Source organism: Prionailurus bengalensis, chromosome C1 (genome assembly GCF_016509475.1).
Source record: "Prionailurus bengalensis isolate Pbe53 chromosome C1, Fcat_Pben_1.1_paternal_pri, whole genome shotgun sequence".
In the NCBI taxonomy this organism is placed as follows: domain Eukaryota; kingdom Metazoa; phylum Chordata; class Mammalia; order Carnivora; family Felidae; genus Prionailurus; species Prionailurus bengalensis.
The window spans coordinates 99,244,729-99,263,510 of record NC_057345.1 but is presented as its reverse complement, the minus strand read 5'-3'; the positions used below and the strand labels follow the sequence as shown (position 1 = coordinate 99,263,510).

The 18,782-nt window shown below is 48.4% G+C and overlaps 1 protein-coding gene across 1 annotated transcript in view; it reads right to left on the bottom strand.

Moving 5' to 3' along the window:
• Positions 1 to 1,691: 1,691 nt before the first annotated feature.
• Positions 1,692 to 18,782, bottom strand: part of VANGL1 (VANGL planar cell polarity protein 1) — a 55,251-nt gene continuing 38,160 nt past the window's right edge. The window contains exons 5-8 of the mRNA XM_043575929.1: positions 15,777 to 15,910; positions 14,134 to 14,266; positions 13,006 to 13,240; positions 1,692 to 8,828 (exon numbers count right to left, since the gene is read on the bottom strand). Of these exons, the coding sequence (XP_043431864.1) occupies positions 8,568 to 8,828; positions 13,006 to 13,240; positions 14,134 to 14,266; positions 15,777 to 15,910 (763 nt within the window). The 3' untranslated portion in view covers positions 1,692 to 8,567. The remainder of the gene's footprint in view (positions 8,829 to 13,005; positions 13,241 to 14,133; positions 14,267 to 15,776; positions 15,911 to 18,782) is intronic.

Here is an 18,782-nt window from a genome sequence, read left to right as displayed (position 1 = left end):
CTGAAGTCGGACGCTTAACCGACTGCGCCACCCAGGTGCCCCCCGATGTGTGAAGTTCTTTAGTCAGGTAAGCACAGTCACCTAGAAATACAGGCACCATGACGGGAAGCAAAGCGGCATGGGATGGCAGCAGAAATCCCAGACCCCACTCTCCGGGAACAGGATAACCACAGCCACCTGACTGCGCATTTATTGTAATGCATCTGCAGACCCACATGCTTGCAAGGTGAACTAAGGACCTCTTTGGAATTAATCTGGCATTTTAACAGTCTGAACTCTTCAGAGTAGCGATGGCTAGAATGCTCAAGGTTAACCCTAGGACCCTACAAAACACCAATGATTCCCTTAAAATAATCACATGTGATTAGACTGTGGCTGGTAGCTTCAGCCCTGAATATGCTATCGTGTTCTCATTCACTCATTCGCTCAAGTATTCAATCAACGGCCCTTTGACGCTTGTTCACACATGCGGATCACAGAAGGCAGAAATGAGTGGGTGAGATGGGAGCGCTGAGCAAAAAGCTAGAAAAGGAAAATGTTTAAAGAAGCTTGTGTCAGTCCTACAAATGCATCATCATCTTGTCTGAAATAGTACAAATTCTCAGAACCTCAGTAACACATTCAACTGTAAATACAGAGAACATACCCAAAAGTCGAATGCAGTTTTTGTTTTTCTAGGTCAACCTTAGCCTGTATAACCAGAAGATGCTTGCGTGACACGTTGACACCAGCAGGGAACTGCCAAGTCTCTCCGGAAGCAGGGACAATGCCCATGTCACGCCACTGCTGGTGAGCCCGGTCTCCGGCACTGGGCGTGCAGGTAGTGACTTAACTGGTGCCATTCTGGTATCTCTCACTCCACTTCCGTAATCTGATAGTTTATCATCTGATATTCTCAAAACTCTTCCAAAATTCCATAGCAGTAGAATGGGCAGTGAATGAAAAAGAGAGGACTCTTCGGCTTATGTCTGCAGGCAACTTTAATCTTTTCTCCAGCAGGGTTTGCTTGTGCAGATATAAAGTATGCACGTCTTGGCCGATGGCCCAGAGAAACAGGATTTGTCAATAATCTATACAGTGAATATCTTCAAATCAATTGCTTTCTCTGACCCCTGTCCATGCAACAGGTGAGAATTTGATTGTGTGCTCTCAGCATTCCATCCAGGTAAAAAGTAGCTGAGTGTAGCAGAAGGCAAGTTCCAACATTTCTTTGGAAAATAATCAAGTTCCTTTTAAATAGACCTACCTATCTGAAATCCCTCAATAATTAACATTGAATTACCAAGCCACTCACCAAAACAATCCAATATTTACCCTCCCCCAACAAATCCAGGGTCTGACACTTTTCTTCCTCCCTACTTAACTCCAGGATCTTTTTTCACTTGCTGATTTATTCAAAAGGCCCATTTGATCTTCATGTTTAGAGCCTACGATTTTAATGTTCAGTTATCTATTCATTTGAAAACATTCTCTTGAGCATAAAATGATCACAACAGATAGTTTTCATTACAGTGGCAATCCACATTTCATTCAATCTATCATTATAATTGTCTTGGTTTTCACAGAACCTTGACGTGTTTTTAAGAGGGTATCAAAATCATACAAGAGCGCAAATGTTCCCTAAAAAAAGAAAAAAAAAACACCAAACAACTTTTTAGATTGAAATAATCACATGAAAAAAAGAAGCCAAATACAATTTGGGAGTTCAGTTTATTTTTCAAGTTTTACAGTATAAAAAAATGCAACATGTAAAATGTTTTAACAGTTAATTGGGATTGGGGGTGGGACCCAAAAGGGGACCAAATGACTTGGCTGCCAGGTACACCGTGTCAGCTGTAAACACTAACATTGGTACTGATAGATGTCACAATGAGAAGACATCTCCTAGGATACACCTTGTGCATGTGTGTAAGTGTCCTCGTGCGGATGACTGCTGGTTGATCCATTCATTTAGATGTTCGAAAGGCCTCATCAGAGCCTATTCAGAAGTTCTCATACATACGTGGTGACGAGAGCAGAGACTGATTAGCAAAACTGCCCCCTCCCGGTTACAAAAAGCACAGTATCAACTACCAAGAAAGAACGCAAAGTCCCCCGGCCCCGTTTTTGCACAAACCATTCTGGCTCCCTCAGACACAGACAGAACGTTTTGTCATGGAATCTTCCGGGTTGTAGATCCACAAGTGAAAATTTCTTTCAATACAAAAGCAATTTGTTGGCAAATGAACTTCTCTGAAGACCTGACTCGGCCCTGCTGGCCTTCTCTCTAGAGTCTTTGTTGAGTAAGTGGTCATTCACCAGGTGAGTGATGTTCACCACCCCCATGAGTCAGGACCCAGCCGTTCTCATTCTGGCCAGTGTCCTGTACTGTACACAACAGTTGTACTCACAAACGACTGCTTGGACATCAAGTTTGGGTAATGTCATAATTTAGGGACCTCAGGGGAGTTTGCTATTTAAATAACCCTACAGCAAATCCATTATAAAAATAAGGAATTACCACCAGAGTTCGAATTTTACGATCGTTTTTCTTGAAGAATGATGAACCACATGAAGCGAATATTCCATTGTTTCTATGACAGAGGGGCACCTCTTCCTACCTGGCCCCTGCAATGGTGACAGTGTGCAACGATCTGAATTCCCTATGACGTGAGTCAAACTAGACTTGTCACCCACAGATCCCATGCCTGGGTCCCATCACTAATTCCCTGAGCGACAGTCTCTGGTCCTCAGAGATGAAGCTTTCCTAGGCTTTGGGCTTTTGGGGGGCTTAACGACTCCTAAATGACCAGCTCCTTCAGAATGAAAGCTCATGTTACATGGGCAAACTCCGATAAATATAAGCAAACACAAAACCAGACAACTGTACATTCAAATATCTGTATGCAAAACTTATTTCAGTGCCAAAAGAAGTGCCAAAGACACTCTGAAGACCAAAGCCTTGGCATTTATCACATTTGTCCCACTGCGCCCCACCCCTCCCAGGCTCAAGGTAAGAGTGCTTTTATTCCCCTAAGTCAAACCACTGGTGTTTTCAAGCTGCGAGACATCGTAATTGTAGATCCTTAGTGCCATATTGGAAGTAACCTTTCACTTAATGCTTCGGCTGTTAGAGATCTGTTGTTGTATCAGGGAAACTCTAAGACAACCCATTAAAAGAGATTTATTTTACAGGTGAAACAAAGCAAACTGGATTATCTAAATAAAAATGGGACAAGGCCTGGCAAGGGAGACTCACAGAGTCCCCAAATTCTATTTTATTTAGCAGTTTTACAGTTTCTTTTCTACCCTTTGGAAATCTGTGCCAATCCCTAAGGAGCAGCCATGCTGAGAAATGAGAGCCCCATCTTCGTTTTCCTGTCCTTTACGGAAAGCAAACAGCAGGAGAGAAAAAGGTAGTCTGTACTCCAAGGAACAAAACTTAAAGGCATCGGAAGAGAGGAAAACTGCGTTTCCAGAGTTCTGTTTCATCGGTTCTGTTAAAACTGTTGAGGGCAACTGTGGGGAAAAAGGGTGGGGTGCAAAGTGCTTGCTGAGAGCACCAATGTCACGGGGAGGCCAGGGACCCCCAGTTCCAGAGCTCCTGAGGTGGGGCCTGTGGGTGGTCTTTCTCCCACCCTAACCAGGTGAAGCAGAGCACCAGCGAGAAGCTTCCTCAGCTCAGGAAGAAGCCTGGTCCGCCCGCTGCCCACCTGCCCAAGCCAGCAGGATGGAGGCAGAGGGCCAGAGGGGCAAAAGCAAAGGGTGGCTGCCAGAACAACAGCACCTTGGTCGTGCTGGTTTTCCTGGGGGTGGGGCATTCTCACATTCTTTCAATTAGAAATCGCAAGAAACATGCCAGCACCATAGAGAGGTTCCCCCTGGGGCCACAGCTCTGGTACAAAGTGAAAGAATCGAAGGGATTCCACCACCTCCAAGGAACCCTCACCCCCAGGTTCAGATTCAAGGTCAAGTGTCCTCAGGTCCCTCCTCCACATTCCCAGATGCCAGATCATTTAGATCACACCTCGAGGTACAGAGAGCGAGGGGCTGGAATCAGACATTAGATTTGAAATCCCATTCACTAGCCATGAGACGTGAGACTGGTCCCTCCCTCCCTGATTGTCCTCCTTCTCACCTGTTAAACTGAGATAACCCTGCATCCAAGGAGTTCCCATTCTAGAACAGCACCTGACGTGATACCTGAGACACAGTGTCGGCACCCTTCTCTTCCTTGTCTGACCAAAATATGTTTTGTCAAAAACATGACCTGAAATCTAATTTTCTAGGCATCAACTTGGTTAAAGTGCAATACAGCAACTTCAATGTAGTGTCTAAATTACCTTGATTCACTACTGCCCTGAATACCATTTAAGAACTGTGCTATGGGCTTAAGAACGACTCATATTTTATTAACGATGGAATGTGATCACAAGGTTTCATAGTAAATTCACAGTAGTGATTTATTATTTTTTTTTTGTAACAAGATCCATAAAGCATAAACACTACCCAGAAATACTTACATCACTTTACAATCGCAGGATCGCTGCTGGACTATTTAAATATTATGTTAACATTTCTGTGCTACTTTTAGTAATCAGTCTTATCTTTTTTTATGAAGCTCAGTTTTTAAGTTATATTCAGAAACATAGAATAAGGCTTCCAAGGTAGTGAACCTGGAGCAGCAGAAAGCTTGACCTTTCTTTCTCTGCTTCTTACTGTTTTCAGGTCATAGGGTCCTGAGGCAGGAGAGAGTCTAATGGATTGTCTGCAGGACATCAAAATTTCCAGAAGACACTTTTATGTTAAAGCCATTTACTCCTGGGGAGAAGCCAGTATAAGTGATGGAAAGGAATATAGGAGCCAAGGGAGAAATAACGTACTTTAGAGAAGCCTTCTGAAGGATTGGGTGCTGTTAGGAACTCTCTCCACCATAGGGTATGGGGGAAACACAGACACCCTCAAGACACTCATCCATACAAACACACGCATCAATTACCTGCTGACAGAACTAACCCATCTATAGACAACACAGATGTTCAGATGGCTAACATATAAACCAGACACCGCCTGTCTCGTAAATTACCCTCAAGAGAAATGCACACAGATATGGAAACACATACCCACAAACAAGTGTGCGTCCCCATTTAGGGAACGCTACATCACAGAGCCCAGCCAGAGGGCGTGTGAACCAAGGGCCCGATTCTCTTGGTTTTGTGGAGTGACTAACACTCACTTCCCCAGGCGCCAGGGGTGGGGGTTAGAGAGTCAGGGTAACTAATTCCTACCATCTCGACAGAGGACTTGCCACAGAGATACAGCTGTATCTAAACACATGCACGCAAAATGAAGGGGAGCCATAAGTAGGGTGAGAGGGGAGGGGGACACCTCATCTCATCACCCCCCCCACACACTGAAAAGGCGCTTGAACTCTAGCAATGAGCCACAATGCTGCATGTGTGCATGTGCGCACACACACACACACACACACACACCTCCCCACCCCCCCCCCACCCCCCCCAGGGCCACCTACCTCCACCCGCCTCTGCACAGAGTTTCTCCTGGCCGTAGATGTGAAAGGGAACGACAGAGAGGGAAGACGATGAGAGCCAGGCAAAAACCTGGCCAAGCATTTTCTCAAGGGCTTTGTGAACTTCAGCATTAAGTATTCTGGCTTCTGACTTAACCGATAACGCAGAGGATGAATAAACCACAAAGCCTTAGAGTTCCTTCCCCCTCTAGGAATGCAGACTTTTTAACTGTAACATGCAGTTCGTGGACGATTGAAAATTATAATCACCATCAGAAGTAGGCACCGAAGAACAAAAATTACCCACTGGTTAAAACAGCAGCAGGGAACAGAGTGATCTCAGGCACGCACTCCTCATCGGGGTCCTCTACTCCTCACATTGAACATTCATGTTTTAATACCTTACGCTGAAAGTTATAGAAAATCTATAAACATTTAAGGCAAATGAAATCCTGACTCCTCTAATGTGAAGTCACCTATATTTTACTAGCCCTCAGGCAGTTTACCCTCTTTTAAAAAGAATAGCCTTTTGGTTCCATGGACTGAAATGAAAACGCATCGTTTTCGATTGTGTGACGCAGCTTTCTGAAACCTTCAATCTCTTTAATGTCACTTACAATGTTCCCACTGCACCAGCAACTCGAGTTATTAAGGTTTTGAAAGTGCAAAGGCTTTATCCAAAGATCCTGCATTTTATTTTGTTCTTCTTTCAAAGGGGACTCAATACGAAGCCAGTGTCAAAAATCGATATCCAATTTAAAACCGAAACAATAATTTCAGAAAGGCTGACATTCTCCTATGCAAAGACTGGGGGGAGGGAGGATGGGGGGAGGGGAGAGAGAAAACAAATTCCTTAATTTAAACCCTTTTTCACCCTGCTGGGAATACATGCACCAAGGCAGTGACGCCAACGTAACTCCTGGGCTGGGGACTTAAGATCGGGTCGGAGGCACAGTATTTTAGAACGTTGATGAACAGTGTCATTACGAACTACGTGTCCTGTATATGAACTCTACGGACTTACGGTGTCTCTAGCCGCTGTGTCCCTCCCTGATGCAGAAGCCTCTGACACCCTTAGCCTGGGACATTAGAACTGCTGCACAGCCAAAGTCTCATCCACTTACACCTTTCCTCGCCCCATCTCCCAAAATAGATTTCCTGAGAAAGATATCATAAGGAATGTCCAGTTTGAAAGGACCTAAAGGCAACAGCTAGGAAAAAAGCACCATGGTTACATGGTATGTGTTTTTCATAAACAGAACCATGTAGTGACACAGCACATCCTGGCTCGAGGCCACACTGACTGGTGTCTCCTTTCTGCTTTTCCAACACTTATCTTTTCGAGCGGAAGGCTGTTGATTCGAGAATGCTGTTTACTTTTTCAGGTACAGGTGCGTTACCAATATCCAAAGCCAATTGTGATGTTCAAAAATGATACACAAATACTGCACCACTTTTGGAACGCACAGCCCAGTAAGGGTATGTGCCAACACACACACACAGAGAGAACATTCCGACAGCGTTCTCCTTTTCTAAAGCGAGGTGATTGAATACCCCCAACTTCCTGGGAAAAGCAAGGCCAAATACTTTGTAAAGGTTTGCCGTGATACAGGAAGGCAGACGGAGGCACAGACAGGGGCTCCCTTACAGCAGGCCTCTGCCGGGTCAGCTTGCCACAACCCCCACCCCCAAGCGGCGGCTGCTCCCTCTGGCCAGGGGGTGAGCCCACTGAAACCAGCGGCATTTCAGAAACCGATCACAGATGAATGGCCCGGGATCCTAAGACTGGCTCCCTCCCTTTCCTTCTCCCAAGCTCGGCCGCTTACCCAATCCCTCTCCCCACTTTCCCAATAACTACAAGAAATTCCAGCACCAGGGCCAAAGCAGCTCCTTCCCTGGTGCTAAGTGGCAGAAGTGACGAGTTGCACAGTGATGGTGGTCAGAAAGCAGGGAGCGGACAGCAGCAGCTGTCACTGCGCCGGGCACTGTTTGGTCTCCCGTGGCAGGGCAGCCGGCTCTGAAGCTTTGGCGAGGACTCATCTCCGCAGGAAATGAGAGGCTCTGAGCTGCACCTGCCAGTCCCTGAGTCCCGGTGTCAGTCTTCCGCCTGGTCCCTATGAGCAGCCGGGAAGAGGACCGGGAGGGGAGGGGCTCCCACTGCAGCCTGGGAGGGACAGCCTAGCAGGCTTGCTCGCCCTGTGTTCTAGCTGGTAGGCACTCTACGCTTCCCTATGCAAACAATCCCCGGGGCCCACTGGAGGCGGCGCACAAAGCCTGCGAGCCCGCGTGAAGAGCCAGGTCCCGGCAGCCTTCCCTGGCCGGTGTGTGGTGCGTGCAGGGGAGGGCAGGTGGAGGGAGATGGGTGGGCAATCATGGGGTCAGGAAAGGTCTACCTGCTCAACTCGAGGGAAGCTGGGTCAGAAACAGGACAGGCAGGTTTTCTCCTTGGGGGAGAGAACAACATAAAATCACGTAGAGCTGTAAACGGATAGTGCACATTTTCTGTCGTGACCTCTCTCTGCAGCACTTAAGGCAACAAAGAACAAAGATGAAGGCAGGCGTTTCCTGAACGGCCCGTGGCTCCCGTGGGTGATGTGGTGCTGGACGTTTACTTACACAAACACATATGTGGACATGTCGCGTCTGGTTTCCGCGAACAGAATAAAGATGTGTCCCCCGGGAGCTCTACCAGGGGGTGGACCAGAAGTGACAGGAGGGCGTGGTCCTGGACGAGAGGCGGGGACTAGATGCTGTAAGGCGAGGCTCCTGAGAGCCACCAGCTCCGCTTTGGTTTACAGCTGTCACAGAAGCGCCAGGGAACAGCTTCTAGAGAAGTCCCATCCACAGAAGTCAGATGTCGTCAGTCACTGTTTTCCAGGGTGGACATCCCCTGCTTCCTTCCAAATAAAGTGCGGATGGTGAAAGGACACTGGTCTATCATCTGCCAGTTTCAGTCAGCGATGAAGAAGAATAAAAAAGGATGCCCCTCTGGTATACATATATATATATATCTCTCATATATTTTTTTTTTTGTAATAAAGCCACAAATATAAAACTTTTAAACTGAGGTCTCAGACTGTAAGCGAAGGACAAATTTGTGAGATTTGGGGTCTATGAACTCTTCCGAGAGTACGATGAATGGAATTTTCTTCACATTGACCACGAGGCTGAAGTCCAAGCATTTGAGGACGAAAACGATTCCATCCCGTAGTCCGTTAGTGACAGCCTCATCACTGACCAGTCTCCACTGCGTCGAGAGCCATCGCTCCTTGTCATACTGCAGGGTGGGGCCTGCGCTGAGGTAACGTTCCAGAAAGGCCTGGAAAAGAGGGGAAAGTCCATCAGGGAAGAATCACCCCACGCCCACGGCAGTGCCACCAGGGGCCTATTCATCCTGTGCCGATGAAAATGTTTCCCAGCAAACCAAGATGGAACCCAGCTTATCACACTGTATTCCCATCAGACTCTCACAACGGAGACCTTGTTGGGTAGGGAAACCTCCTTGGACGTCCTCATTCCCCTCTGCCAACTTCCAACCAGAGGTGGGGCGGGGTGGGGGTGGTGGTGGCTGGCATCCGAATCTGCCCGGAAGCCATCGCTGAGGCACCAGCCCAGCCAAGGCTCGGCCCCACCACACATGCCACCACTTGTCCCTGTGCTGGGCCTGCCTCCTCTTGCACGGACAGCTCCTCAGGGCAAGGGCTGGCCCCGAGGGACACCAGGGAAATGTAAGCCTAACACATAAAAGGATATACTTGCACGCTTGAAAATGCGTGCTGTACCACTCACAGGTTGTGTGACTGTGGACAAGTCATTTAACCTCCCTGTAAGTGGAGAGAGTAACAGCTCCTAAGTCACAGGGCCACTGTGGGGATGAAAAGATTACCTCCAACCATCGCATGGCACAAGGGAAACCCAACCAGTGTGAGCGATGGTGATCTCCCGTGGGACCAGTGTGCACAGGGCAAGTCCGAGGGATGCCAGAGCCCATGTCCTTGTCCTTCTGCTCCAACAGTGCTTAGCTCCTTAGCTCCTGGGAGTTCTTGGACAGCACCCCCTGCCCCCGTTCCGCCCCAAATGGTGTCCACATGCACTGTTCCTCCTGGGCGTTTACATCTCCTCAGACCACCACCTGAACCTCTGGACACATGAACACACCCTCCTCCAAGCGCTTATAATCACTGGCCTGACTCCCGTGTGACATTCGGCTCAGCGGTGTATTAAATCAATAAATACACTGATTAAGCTGCAAGAAAAGAATGAGCCAGCAATTCAGACAGGATATATGGGGATATAGCACTCTGGTCCTAGACACAGGATGGTTTCTATGTGCATCCCCTTCCTTCTATACCTCACTCTGCTGCAAAGTATATTATTTCTGATCTGTACGCTTATATTCTAAGGCGGGAAGTACAGCCATGCCTCAACATCCTTCTAATATAAAAATAGCTCTTACGGGGGCACCTGGGTGGCCTCGTCGGTTAAGCGTCCGACTCTTGATTTTGGCTCAGGTCATGATCTTACGGTTTCTGAGATTGAGCCCCTGCTTAAGATTCTCTCTCTCCTTCTGAGCATCTGGATGGCTCTGTCGGTTAAGCATCCGACTTTGGTTCAGGTCACGATCTCATGGTTTGTGAGTTCGAGTCCTGCGTCGGGCTCTGTGCTGACAGCTCAGATTCTATGCCTGCTTCAGATTCTCTGTCTCCCTCTCTCTCTGCCCCTTCCCCACTCATGCTGTCTCTCTCTCAAAAATAAACATTTAAAAAATTTTTTTTTAAGATTCTCTTTCTCTCTCTGCCTCTCCCCTGCTCATCCTCTCTCTCTCTCTCTTTCTCTCTCACAAAAAAGAAACAGCTCTTATGAATCATGAGAAAAAGAAATAACTCAGCAATTAGAGAAATGAAATTAATAATTTATAGAATAAATATTAATAGAAAATTAACATAGTGAAAAAGATGTTCTACCACATTAATAATTCAAGAAACAGGAATTAAAATGAAAAATATTTTTTTTCCTCTTATGTGGACAGTGATTAAAAAGAATGGTAACACCCAACACGCCAATTGTGTGGGAGAAATAAACAATCCTATCTCAGAGGCAAAAGTGTAAAATAGTAACATGCCTAGGAAGGACAATTTGGCAAGATCTGTACCTTTGATCTAGCTGTTCCTCTACCAGAAATTCATCTTTCAGAAATAGTTACACAGATGCACAAAGACATGTAAAAAAGATATTTGCTGCAACCCTGTTTAGACCAGGGGTTGGCAACATTTTCTCTAACGTAAATATTTTCAGCTTCACAAGCCACACTCTGGCACAACTGGTCAACTCAGTCTGTGGAGAGAGAAAGCAGCCATAGACGATATGGAAATAAAAGGGTGTGGCTGTGTTCCAATAAAACTCGATTAACAAAAACAGCTGAGCCCTGGTTTAAACTAGTGAAAGATCTTAATCCAGATGTGCATCGTAAGCACTGGTTAAACAAATCATGCTATTCAGTGGAATAAGATGCAACTACTAAAGAGAACGAGTTAGATCTGTAGGACAGAGATCTGGAAGGTACGGACATGGGAAAACAGCCAAGGGATCGTTTTAAATGAAAAAAGCAAGTTTCCAAACTGCGTGTGTGTGTGCGTGTGTGTGCATAAGCTCCCATTTGTGGTTTGCTTTTTTTTCCACTTCTACTTTAGACAGACAGACACACACACACACACACACACACACACCCTCTGGAAGCATACATACTGACTCCTTATCACTACGAACAGTTTAGGGTAGTAGAATGGAGAGTTCCCTTTGCACATTGTATTTTTCTTTAATGCCTGGATTTTTACACAAAGAAAGAGTGTGAAATGAGTTTTAATTCAGAAAAAGTATACATTTTTGTTTTAAATGTTTATTTTTGAAAGAAAAAAAAAAGAAAGAGAGAGAGAGAGATGGAGCATGAGCGGAGGGGAGGGGGAGAGAGAGAGAGAGAGAGAGAGAGAGACAGACAGACAGACAGACAGACAGACACAGAATCCGAAGCAGGCTCCAGGCTCTGAGCTGTCAGCACAGAGCCCGACACGGGGCTCGAACCCAGAAACTGTGAGATCATGCCCTGAGCCAAAGCCAGACGCTTAACCCACTAAGCCACCCAGGCACCCCAAAAGTATACATTTTTTAAACAAAAACGAAAGCAACCAGGACAGTAAGACATCTCAAATAAAAGGAAAACGGCTTCCGTTCCACATGGTATCAGCTATCACTTTGCATGTGTAGATGTATCATACTCGTACTTTCTTGCATTCCGTTTTTTGTAACTTAATATTCTAACAAAGATTCTTCTATTTTTAACAGGTGACATCCCGTGATTTATAAGCCACTGTTCTATTTTTAGGTGATGGCCGGCGTGGAGTTATTCCAGATTATTTTGCAAAAATCACCTTCATGTATATTTGTGTATGTATCTGACTGCGCTGAATACTTTTTCTAGGAGAGGAATTAGTGAGTCAAAGGAAATGGAAAACCTTACAGACCCCCACTGAATATCTCTGTATTGCTTTCCTGACGGTTGCTACTGATGAGTGACAACACAGCCACACGCTGTACACGTACAGGGCGATGCGTGTACACGGGCCCTTAGAACAAAAGCCACCAATCATTTCATGAGCACTGTATGCCAAGCTCATTTACTCCCTACCTTGTGATTTACAAGTCGTGTTGCCACATTTAACATGACTTTCACACAACAGGCCTATCGGGTAGATGCTGCCGCTGTCCCCATTTTATAAAAGAGGAGACAAATGTAGAGTGACTTCTACAAAGTCACCAACCAATCAACTGGTGGAGCTGGGATCTGAGCTCCCCTCTGTCTGGTGACAGGTCATTTACTCTATTCTGCTTCCTTGGCCACAGCCCTCTCTGAGATGCACAGCCGTTTCCTGCAATATCCCTGAAAGTATGCTCACGTCATAATTCAAAACACCATTCAAGTAAAACTAACTCCACGACATCCAAAACGCCTAACAGAGTGCTGGCATTCCTTCCTCCACTGATAACAGTCATTTATTCAGTCCTTACCATACGACGGGCACTGTTCTAAGCACTTCATATGAACGAGCTCTTTGAGTTCCCAAAGCAGCCCGATGAGGTAGGTATTAACCATTAGCCCCAATGGATAGAGCAGGAAAGTGAGGCACAGAGCCATCGAAGCATTTGCCCAAGGTGACCAGCTTGTTGGTGGAGGAGGAAGGTTAGAAGGAGTCTGCTCAGTTCCAGAACCCGCCGAGTCCCTTTAACTACTGCCTATACTGTCTCTAAGTCAAAGTCCTTCCTCTGCGTGAACCTAGAGGCTGTCAAAGGGCCATTTAACAAAAACCAATTGCACCCAGATAATACAAAGTTAAGTGGGAGTCATGAATTCTCATGAGTCGGTGCTTTAGAGAAGACTTTGACCATATCGCTCCCGGGCACACCCGACAGCGGGACCTCCCAGGCTCAGGGACAGGTGGCACCTTGGGGGTCATGCTGTTGGTGATGCAGAAGGCCAGGTGCTGCAGGATGCTCTCCATGCTGTGGTAATGCTGCTGTCGAGTGGTGCGCAGGTATTTCTGCAGAGCCCGGGCCATGGAGGGGAAGATGGCCTGGGCGGCCTCCCGGGGGTCCATCACCTCCCCTGGGGCTTTCTGCTGCTCTTCGGCCTGGAGACGCTGGATGTGGATGAAGGCCTCCTCCACGGCCACCACCAGCCTGGCGGGCAACAGAACAGTCATCAGGACGGGGCCCGCTGCAGGCTTGAGAGCAGAGCGGTGCTAAAGGGTCTGGAAGGGCCCCCGCCCGCCTCTGCGTCCCGGCCTGCCGCCAGCTCACCCAGGGCTCACCTCCTTAGCTGTCACTCCAGATGGCTGAGAGGGGACAGAGGGAGAAAGGTAGGCAGGGGAGCCAGAGGGGTGAAGAGGAAAGAGCCCTGGGACGGGGGGATGACCGCTCAAGTCGATTCTGCCACGAACGAGCTCAGGGGCCTTGCTTCAACCCTTCCATCTCCACAACGAAGGGTTACAGGAAAAGAGCTGCAAGATTACTCAAACTCTGGCCACACACAGGGCTCTGCACACGCTGAGGGGTGGCCGGCGGTTCAGAAGCAGCCTTGCAAAGAACCAGAGCTGTATCCCCCTTGATCCAGCCACCCACACCAGCAGCCTCGGGGGGAAAAGGAAGGAAGGGGCCCAGCATCCATGATGGAAACCAACTTTGTCCGCTTCCGTTCACATGATCAGAACTTGGAAACCAACAAGGGCCTGGGGGTGTAGGAGGGGGGCCCCTCAAAGCGTGGGCCACGCAGCCCAACGGCTTCAGCATCAGCTGGGAATTTGTAAGACGTGCAGATTCTTGGGCCCAACTCCAGCCCCACTGAAGAGTAAGTCAGTTACTTTTGCAGGTGGGGCCCGGACCCTCAGATCCGTGCTTTAATAAGCCCTCCCGAGGGCGCCGAAGTATGAGAAACCCTGGGACGGGAGATACTCCTAAGGCTTGAGCGTGTCACGTTTACACATGGAGATTTCATTCCGGCAGTAAAAAAATAAAGAAATAAAAAGTCTACTATGACAGGGGATTATGTCGGGGTGGGGTGGGGGGCGACAGACCTTGCTCTCCGCTTCTTCACCCGCCGCTCGTGCTCAGCCTCTTCATAATACAACTCGTTGTGGCTGGAATCTCGGCGCCGAGCGGCAGCAGCAATCATGGCCCGGGACTGACCAGTGGCATTGTTACTGGGGCCTTTGGGGAAGGACAGTGGAGGCGGAAGAACGGTTTTAATGCCATGGGGCTGCAAAGTACAGCAGAAAGCCAGTACCTCGGTCTGTCAGTACCGTCTACCCGCCTACCCGCACATACACAAATCTCAGAAGGAGCTTCCCAGGAGGGTGGACAGGACCTCCTGTACTCACATTCAGTGCGCTCCCTGGGGGAAGGAAATCTCCCCCAAACCCCCTGGGATCAGTGGAAATGGAGAAAGAACTCAGGAGGAGATGATTAAAACGTTGGCGCAAAACAACACACGGAGTCCGCTGAAGAGGTTACTCACCATCGGCTACATAAAGTTTCCGTTTGGCCACAAAGGGTATGTGGAACATCACGTTTCGGCAACAAGACAACGAGAGAGAATGACACGCAATGGGGAGAATGAGGACAGAGAAAAAAGAAAGCCAAGGGACACGGAGACACGGATTACGCACAGGACAGCAAGCCATGTTGGAATATCACAGTGGTCACAGTGTTTATTAAAAAAAAAAAAAAAAGGACTTGAGGTCTGGCAATATGGCCCGTCTGTTAATACAGACTTGGAACTCGCGGCCCTGTTCCCAGCTGCCCACAGACCACCTTCGCTTTTCAGAAGGACAAGGCAGATCACATGCTTTCTTCTGTATCAACTACTTAGTTAATAACTTGGTTTCACTCATGGGAATTTATGCTAAGTTTTCAGAGTAGGTGAAATTTACCAACCCTCTGGGAATCCCACCAGAGTGCATATCTCATGAAACCACCTCCCCCCGCCAAAAATGGGGAGGATATCGCCACTAAAAATTGACACCATCCATAAATCACTTGACTTGTTAACAATATGATCCTCTTATAGGGTCTGCAAAGCTCTTGCCCTGACCCAAGGCACTGAGCAAGAAATGACACTGTGTCCTGTTTCTTGCACTTAACCATCTGATAGCTCTGAAATGCAACTCTGACGTTCCCAGGCTGGCCTCTGGCCTCCGGCCACCCACTCAGCCCCAGCTCCTAGCCAGGATTGAGAAATCCCTGTAAGTATCTCACCAGATGCCTGAACTACTGAAAGTTACGGACTCCATGGACCTAGGGAGCTGAGTCTGTGGGTAGCTTATCCAAAATTTCAAAAGCGGCTTTCTGAGCAGGATGCAGGAAACGTACATCACTATTGTTTTCAATCAGAAAATCCCAAAATGAATGAACCTCCCACATGTGTGGGCTGTAAATCAACATTCCTTTGAAAGTATGTCTGCCTACAGAAAGAGAGAGAGAGAGAGAGAGAGAACGAAAGAACAAAAGGAAGAAAGGAAGGGAGGGAGGGGGAAAAAAGAAAAGGAAAAAGAGAAGCAAAGCAAAGCAAAAAAATGGTTCTGAACTGAGAATGTACCATAGAGATGGACACTGAGGGGAGGGAGAACCAAACAGATGGACCATAAGGTTGAAGCTAAAGAGTTGCCCAAACTGTGCTCCCTAGATCCACCAACGAGAGACACCATTTCAAGGCACGTACCATCTACATTGTAGACTTTCAGCCCGGCCATGTGTTTGGCTGCTCGGAATTTGGAGGCTGTTAGGAGATTGGGGTTATAGATGGTGAAATCTTTATAGTAATTTTCCAGAACCACCAATGCTGCTCGCTGGATACTGAGAAAAGAGGGCAAAATTAATGCAATGCTTTTTCATTGAATAAGCAGGTCCTAAATGAAAAAAAAAAAAAAAATCCTCTTCTGGAGTCAGGACACCAAGGGTAACCTGGCAGACTGGCAGCGGCTCCTGGGTTTCACCACCCCGTTTGTCTCCGGGACGAGAATTTAAAGGTGAGACTGAGTTCCGTCCTCAAGCGGCTCTTGTGCCTTCTCCCGGGCTATGTCATTAGCCACATCCCACCGAGACAACAGCTGAGAAAGGAATCAGTTATAACTTAGATTTGCTTAGGCTGCACGGAACTTTCCCGTTTTTCTCAGTTTACAAACGAGGGAAGCGAGGAGCCCACAAGGGTCAAGAGCCTTACAGATGGTGGCGGTGGCGGGGCTAACGGGTGAAGGGACCAAGTGTAGGTTCAGCTTTCTCAGGTCTCCGTGCAGGGGCTCCCTCTAAGCCCCATCGCCCCTGTTGTAAGGAAGGCTGGGCTTTCGGTTTTCTAGAAATCAGAACCAACTGCAACCACACAGGGCAGAGGGCACGTGATAGAAGCCGGCTCCAGTGGGGCGCCTGGGTGGCCAGGCTGGCAGCACGGGGCCTGCTTGGGATTCTCTTTCTCTCCCTCTCTCTGCCCCTCCCCTATTCACGCTGTTTCTCTCATAAAATAAATAAATACAAACACATAAATACATAAGTGCATGCTGCCTGCAGATATTACTTAATCCCGATCCCTCCTCTGGGTTCCATCTTATCTGCCACAGGTCAGCTGGAGCTCCGTGTTTCAGAGGGAGCAAGACCCCTTGAGCCCTCAGCTGAGACCTTGACCTTTCCTGGTCTACCAGGCCTTCTGCCCTTGGCCCTCTGCTGTCTCTGGCCCTCAGTAGAGGCATATGCAGAGGGCTCTCCTTGCCCAAGGTCAGGCCCCTAGGAGCAGGGAAGAGGTAAGGCCAACAGGTACAGGGGCAGAGGAGGGAGGGCGTCCACGCTCCCTACTGGCGGCAGAAGAACCTGCTCTTGGTCAGGACACTCACCACCTCAAAGAAAAACTTGGGTTCATACAGCACTGATTTTCGCATACCGTCGTGTCTGACTCCCACAATCATTCCAGGTAAGAAAACTGTCGTTCAAAAATCTCTGACCAGGGACACCTGGGTGGCTCGGTCAGTTGAGCATGGGACTCCTGGTTTCAGCTCAAGTCATGACCTTGCAGTTTGTGAGTTCTAACCCTGTCGGGCTGTGTGCTGACAGTGTAGAACTTACTTGGGATTCTCTCTCTCTCCCTCTCTCTCTCTGCTCCACGACTGCTCGTGTGCTCTCTCTCTCTCTCAAAATAAATAAATAAACTTAAAAAAAAAAAAAAATCTCTGATCGGCACACAGGAGAGCTGGAACTCCAATCTGGGTTTACAAACCTCCAGCCTATGCTCTTTCCTTGCGACACGTGGCCCCTGTGGGACAGTGTACGTGCTGACACCAACTCCACAAATTTATTTTTATCTTGCCCTGCTTATTTTCCTTCCTAGCCCCTGCTAAGTGGGTGAGATTACCAGGGTCACTCACAATAGCCCAGGTGCCAGGACAGGGTTGCCCTCCATTCCTGGATGGCCACTGTAACTCTCTGAGTGGCTCAGGGATGTGCACTTCACAGAAAGACAACATAGCCCCCTAACCTATCAGCTGGACACTCTGTCAAACCCCGGCTCGGCTCCCCTTGTTTGGCACAGAGTCTAAAAACGATCCAGAAGTCAATCAGCTAACCTCCCTGATAGCAGGGCCATGGCAACGCTACCCCACTTATATCCCAACAGTGCTTCAGTCAATCACTGGTCTACCCTCGGCTGCTGCTTAGTATCAGCCTCGACAGGCACACTCACAGGAGGCTGGGAGAATCTGGCGAGACCAGCCCTGTATAATGGAAGTCAGAGTCCTACGAGCAAATGCGCGTTTTGAAAGCCCTAGTCATCCAGTCACACGGCCGCTCAATATCCCTTCCACATTTGAGTGCTTCCGTCTGCCCAGCCCCGGGAATGCAAAGGCAGGACGCAAGGGGCTACTCGTTAGCCAGCCCTACAGAGAACCCAAGCCCTGTGACAGCTGACGGGAATACGTGTGGGTTGAGGGAGCGCAGGGAAGAGTGCAGGGAAGGTCCAGACTCCCTGAGCAAGCCAAGGGGTCCCTGAGCCGAGGTTTTGTGTCACAGGTCTTAAGTCTGCTCAGTGGCTCTCCAGCTCAGAACGACCCGGGCTCCTCCTTGACGGCTGTCTCTGGTATTTTCCAAAGCGGGGCAAGAACTTCTTCACCCCCACCCCTCCATCCAGAGACTCTCTGCAGCCTGATCACGCGTGCATGCGTGTGCACACACACACACACACACACACACACACCCTCATAAGCACCCATCCCACCCCCTTCCCGGTGGGTGCACTGTCTCTCCAGAGGCTCCGGGCTCGGTGAGACCAGAAGTCCCCGCACACACAGTGTCTCAGTTCATGCACACAGACACGCTGGCGTGCAAATATTTCCTCCCACACTACCATATGCACGTGAAAGGTGAAAACATCCCTAGGCTCCTGGATTCCAGCTGAAAGTTATTTCCCTGATCAAAACTTAAAACTTAAAGGGCAACTCACAGGCTATTCTCAGGCCCGTCTTCAAAGCAAACCCTCTTGTGGTTGCTGGGTTTGGCTTTTCTGTCCAGCCAGGCCGCAGAGAGGAGCCCAGGGGATCCCGCTAACTCAGTCAGGGCCTGCTAGGCAGGAGAGGGAAAGCTGGATGGGAGCCCGGTGGCCCCATTTCCCAGCCTCTCTACCCCGAAACCACAGACAACGTGCTGTGCTGCCTGGAGAAGGGATGTCCTGCCCAGACGCAGCTCCAGC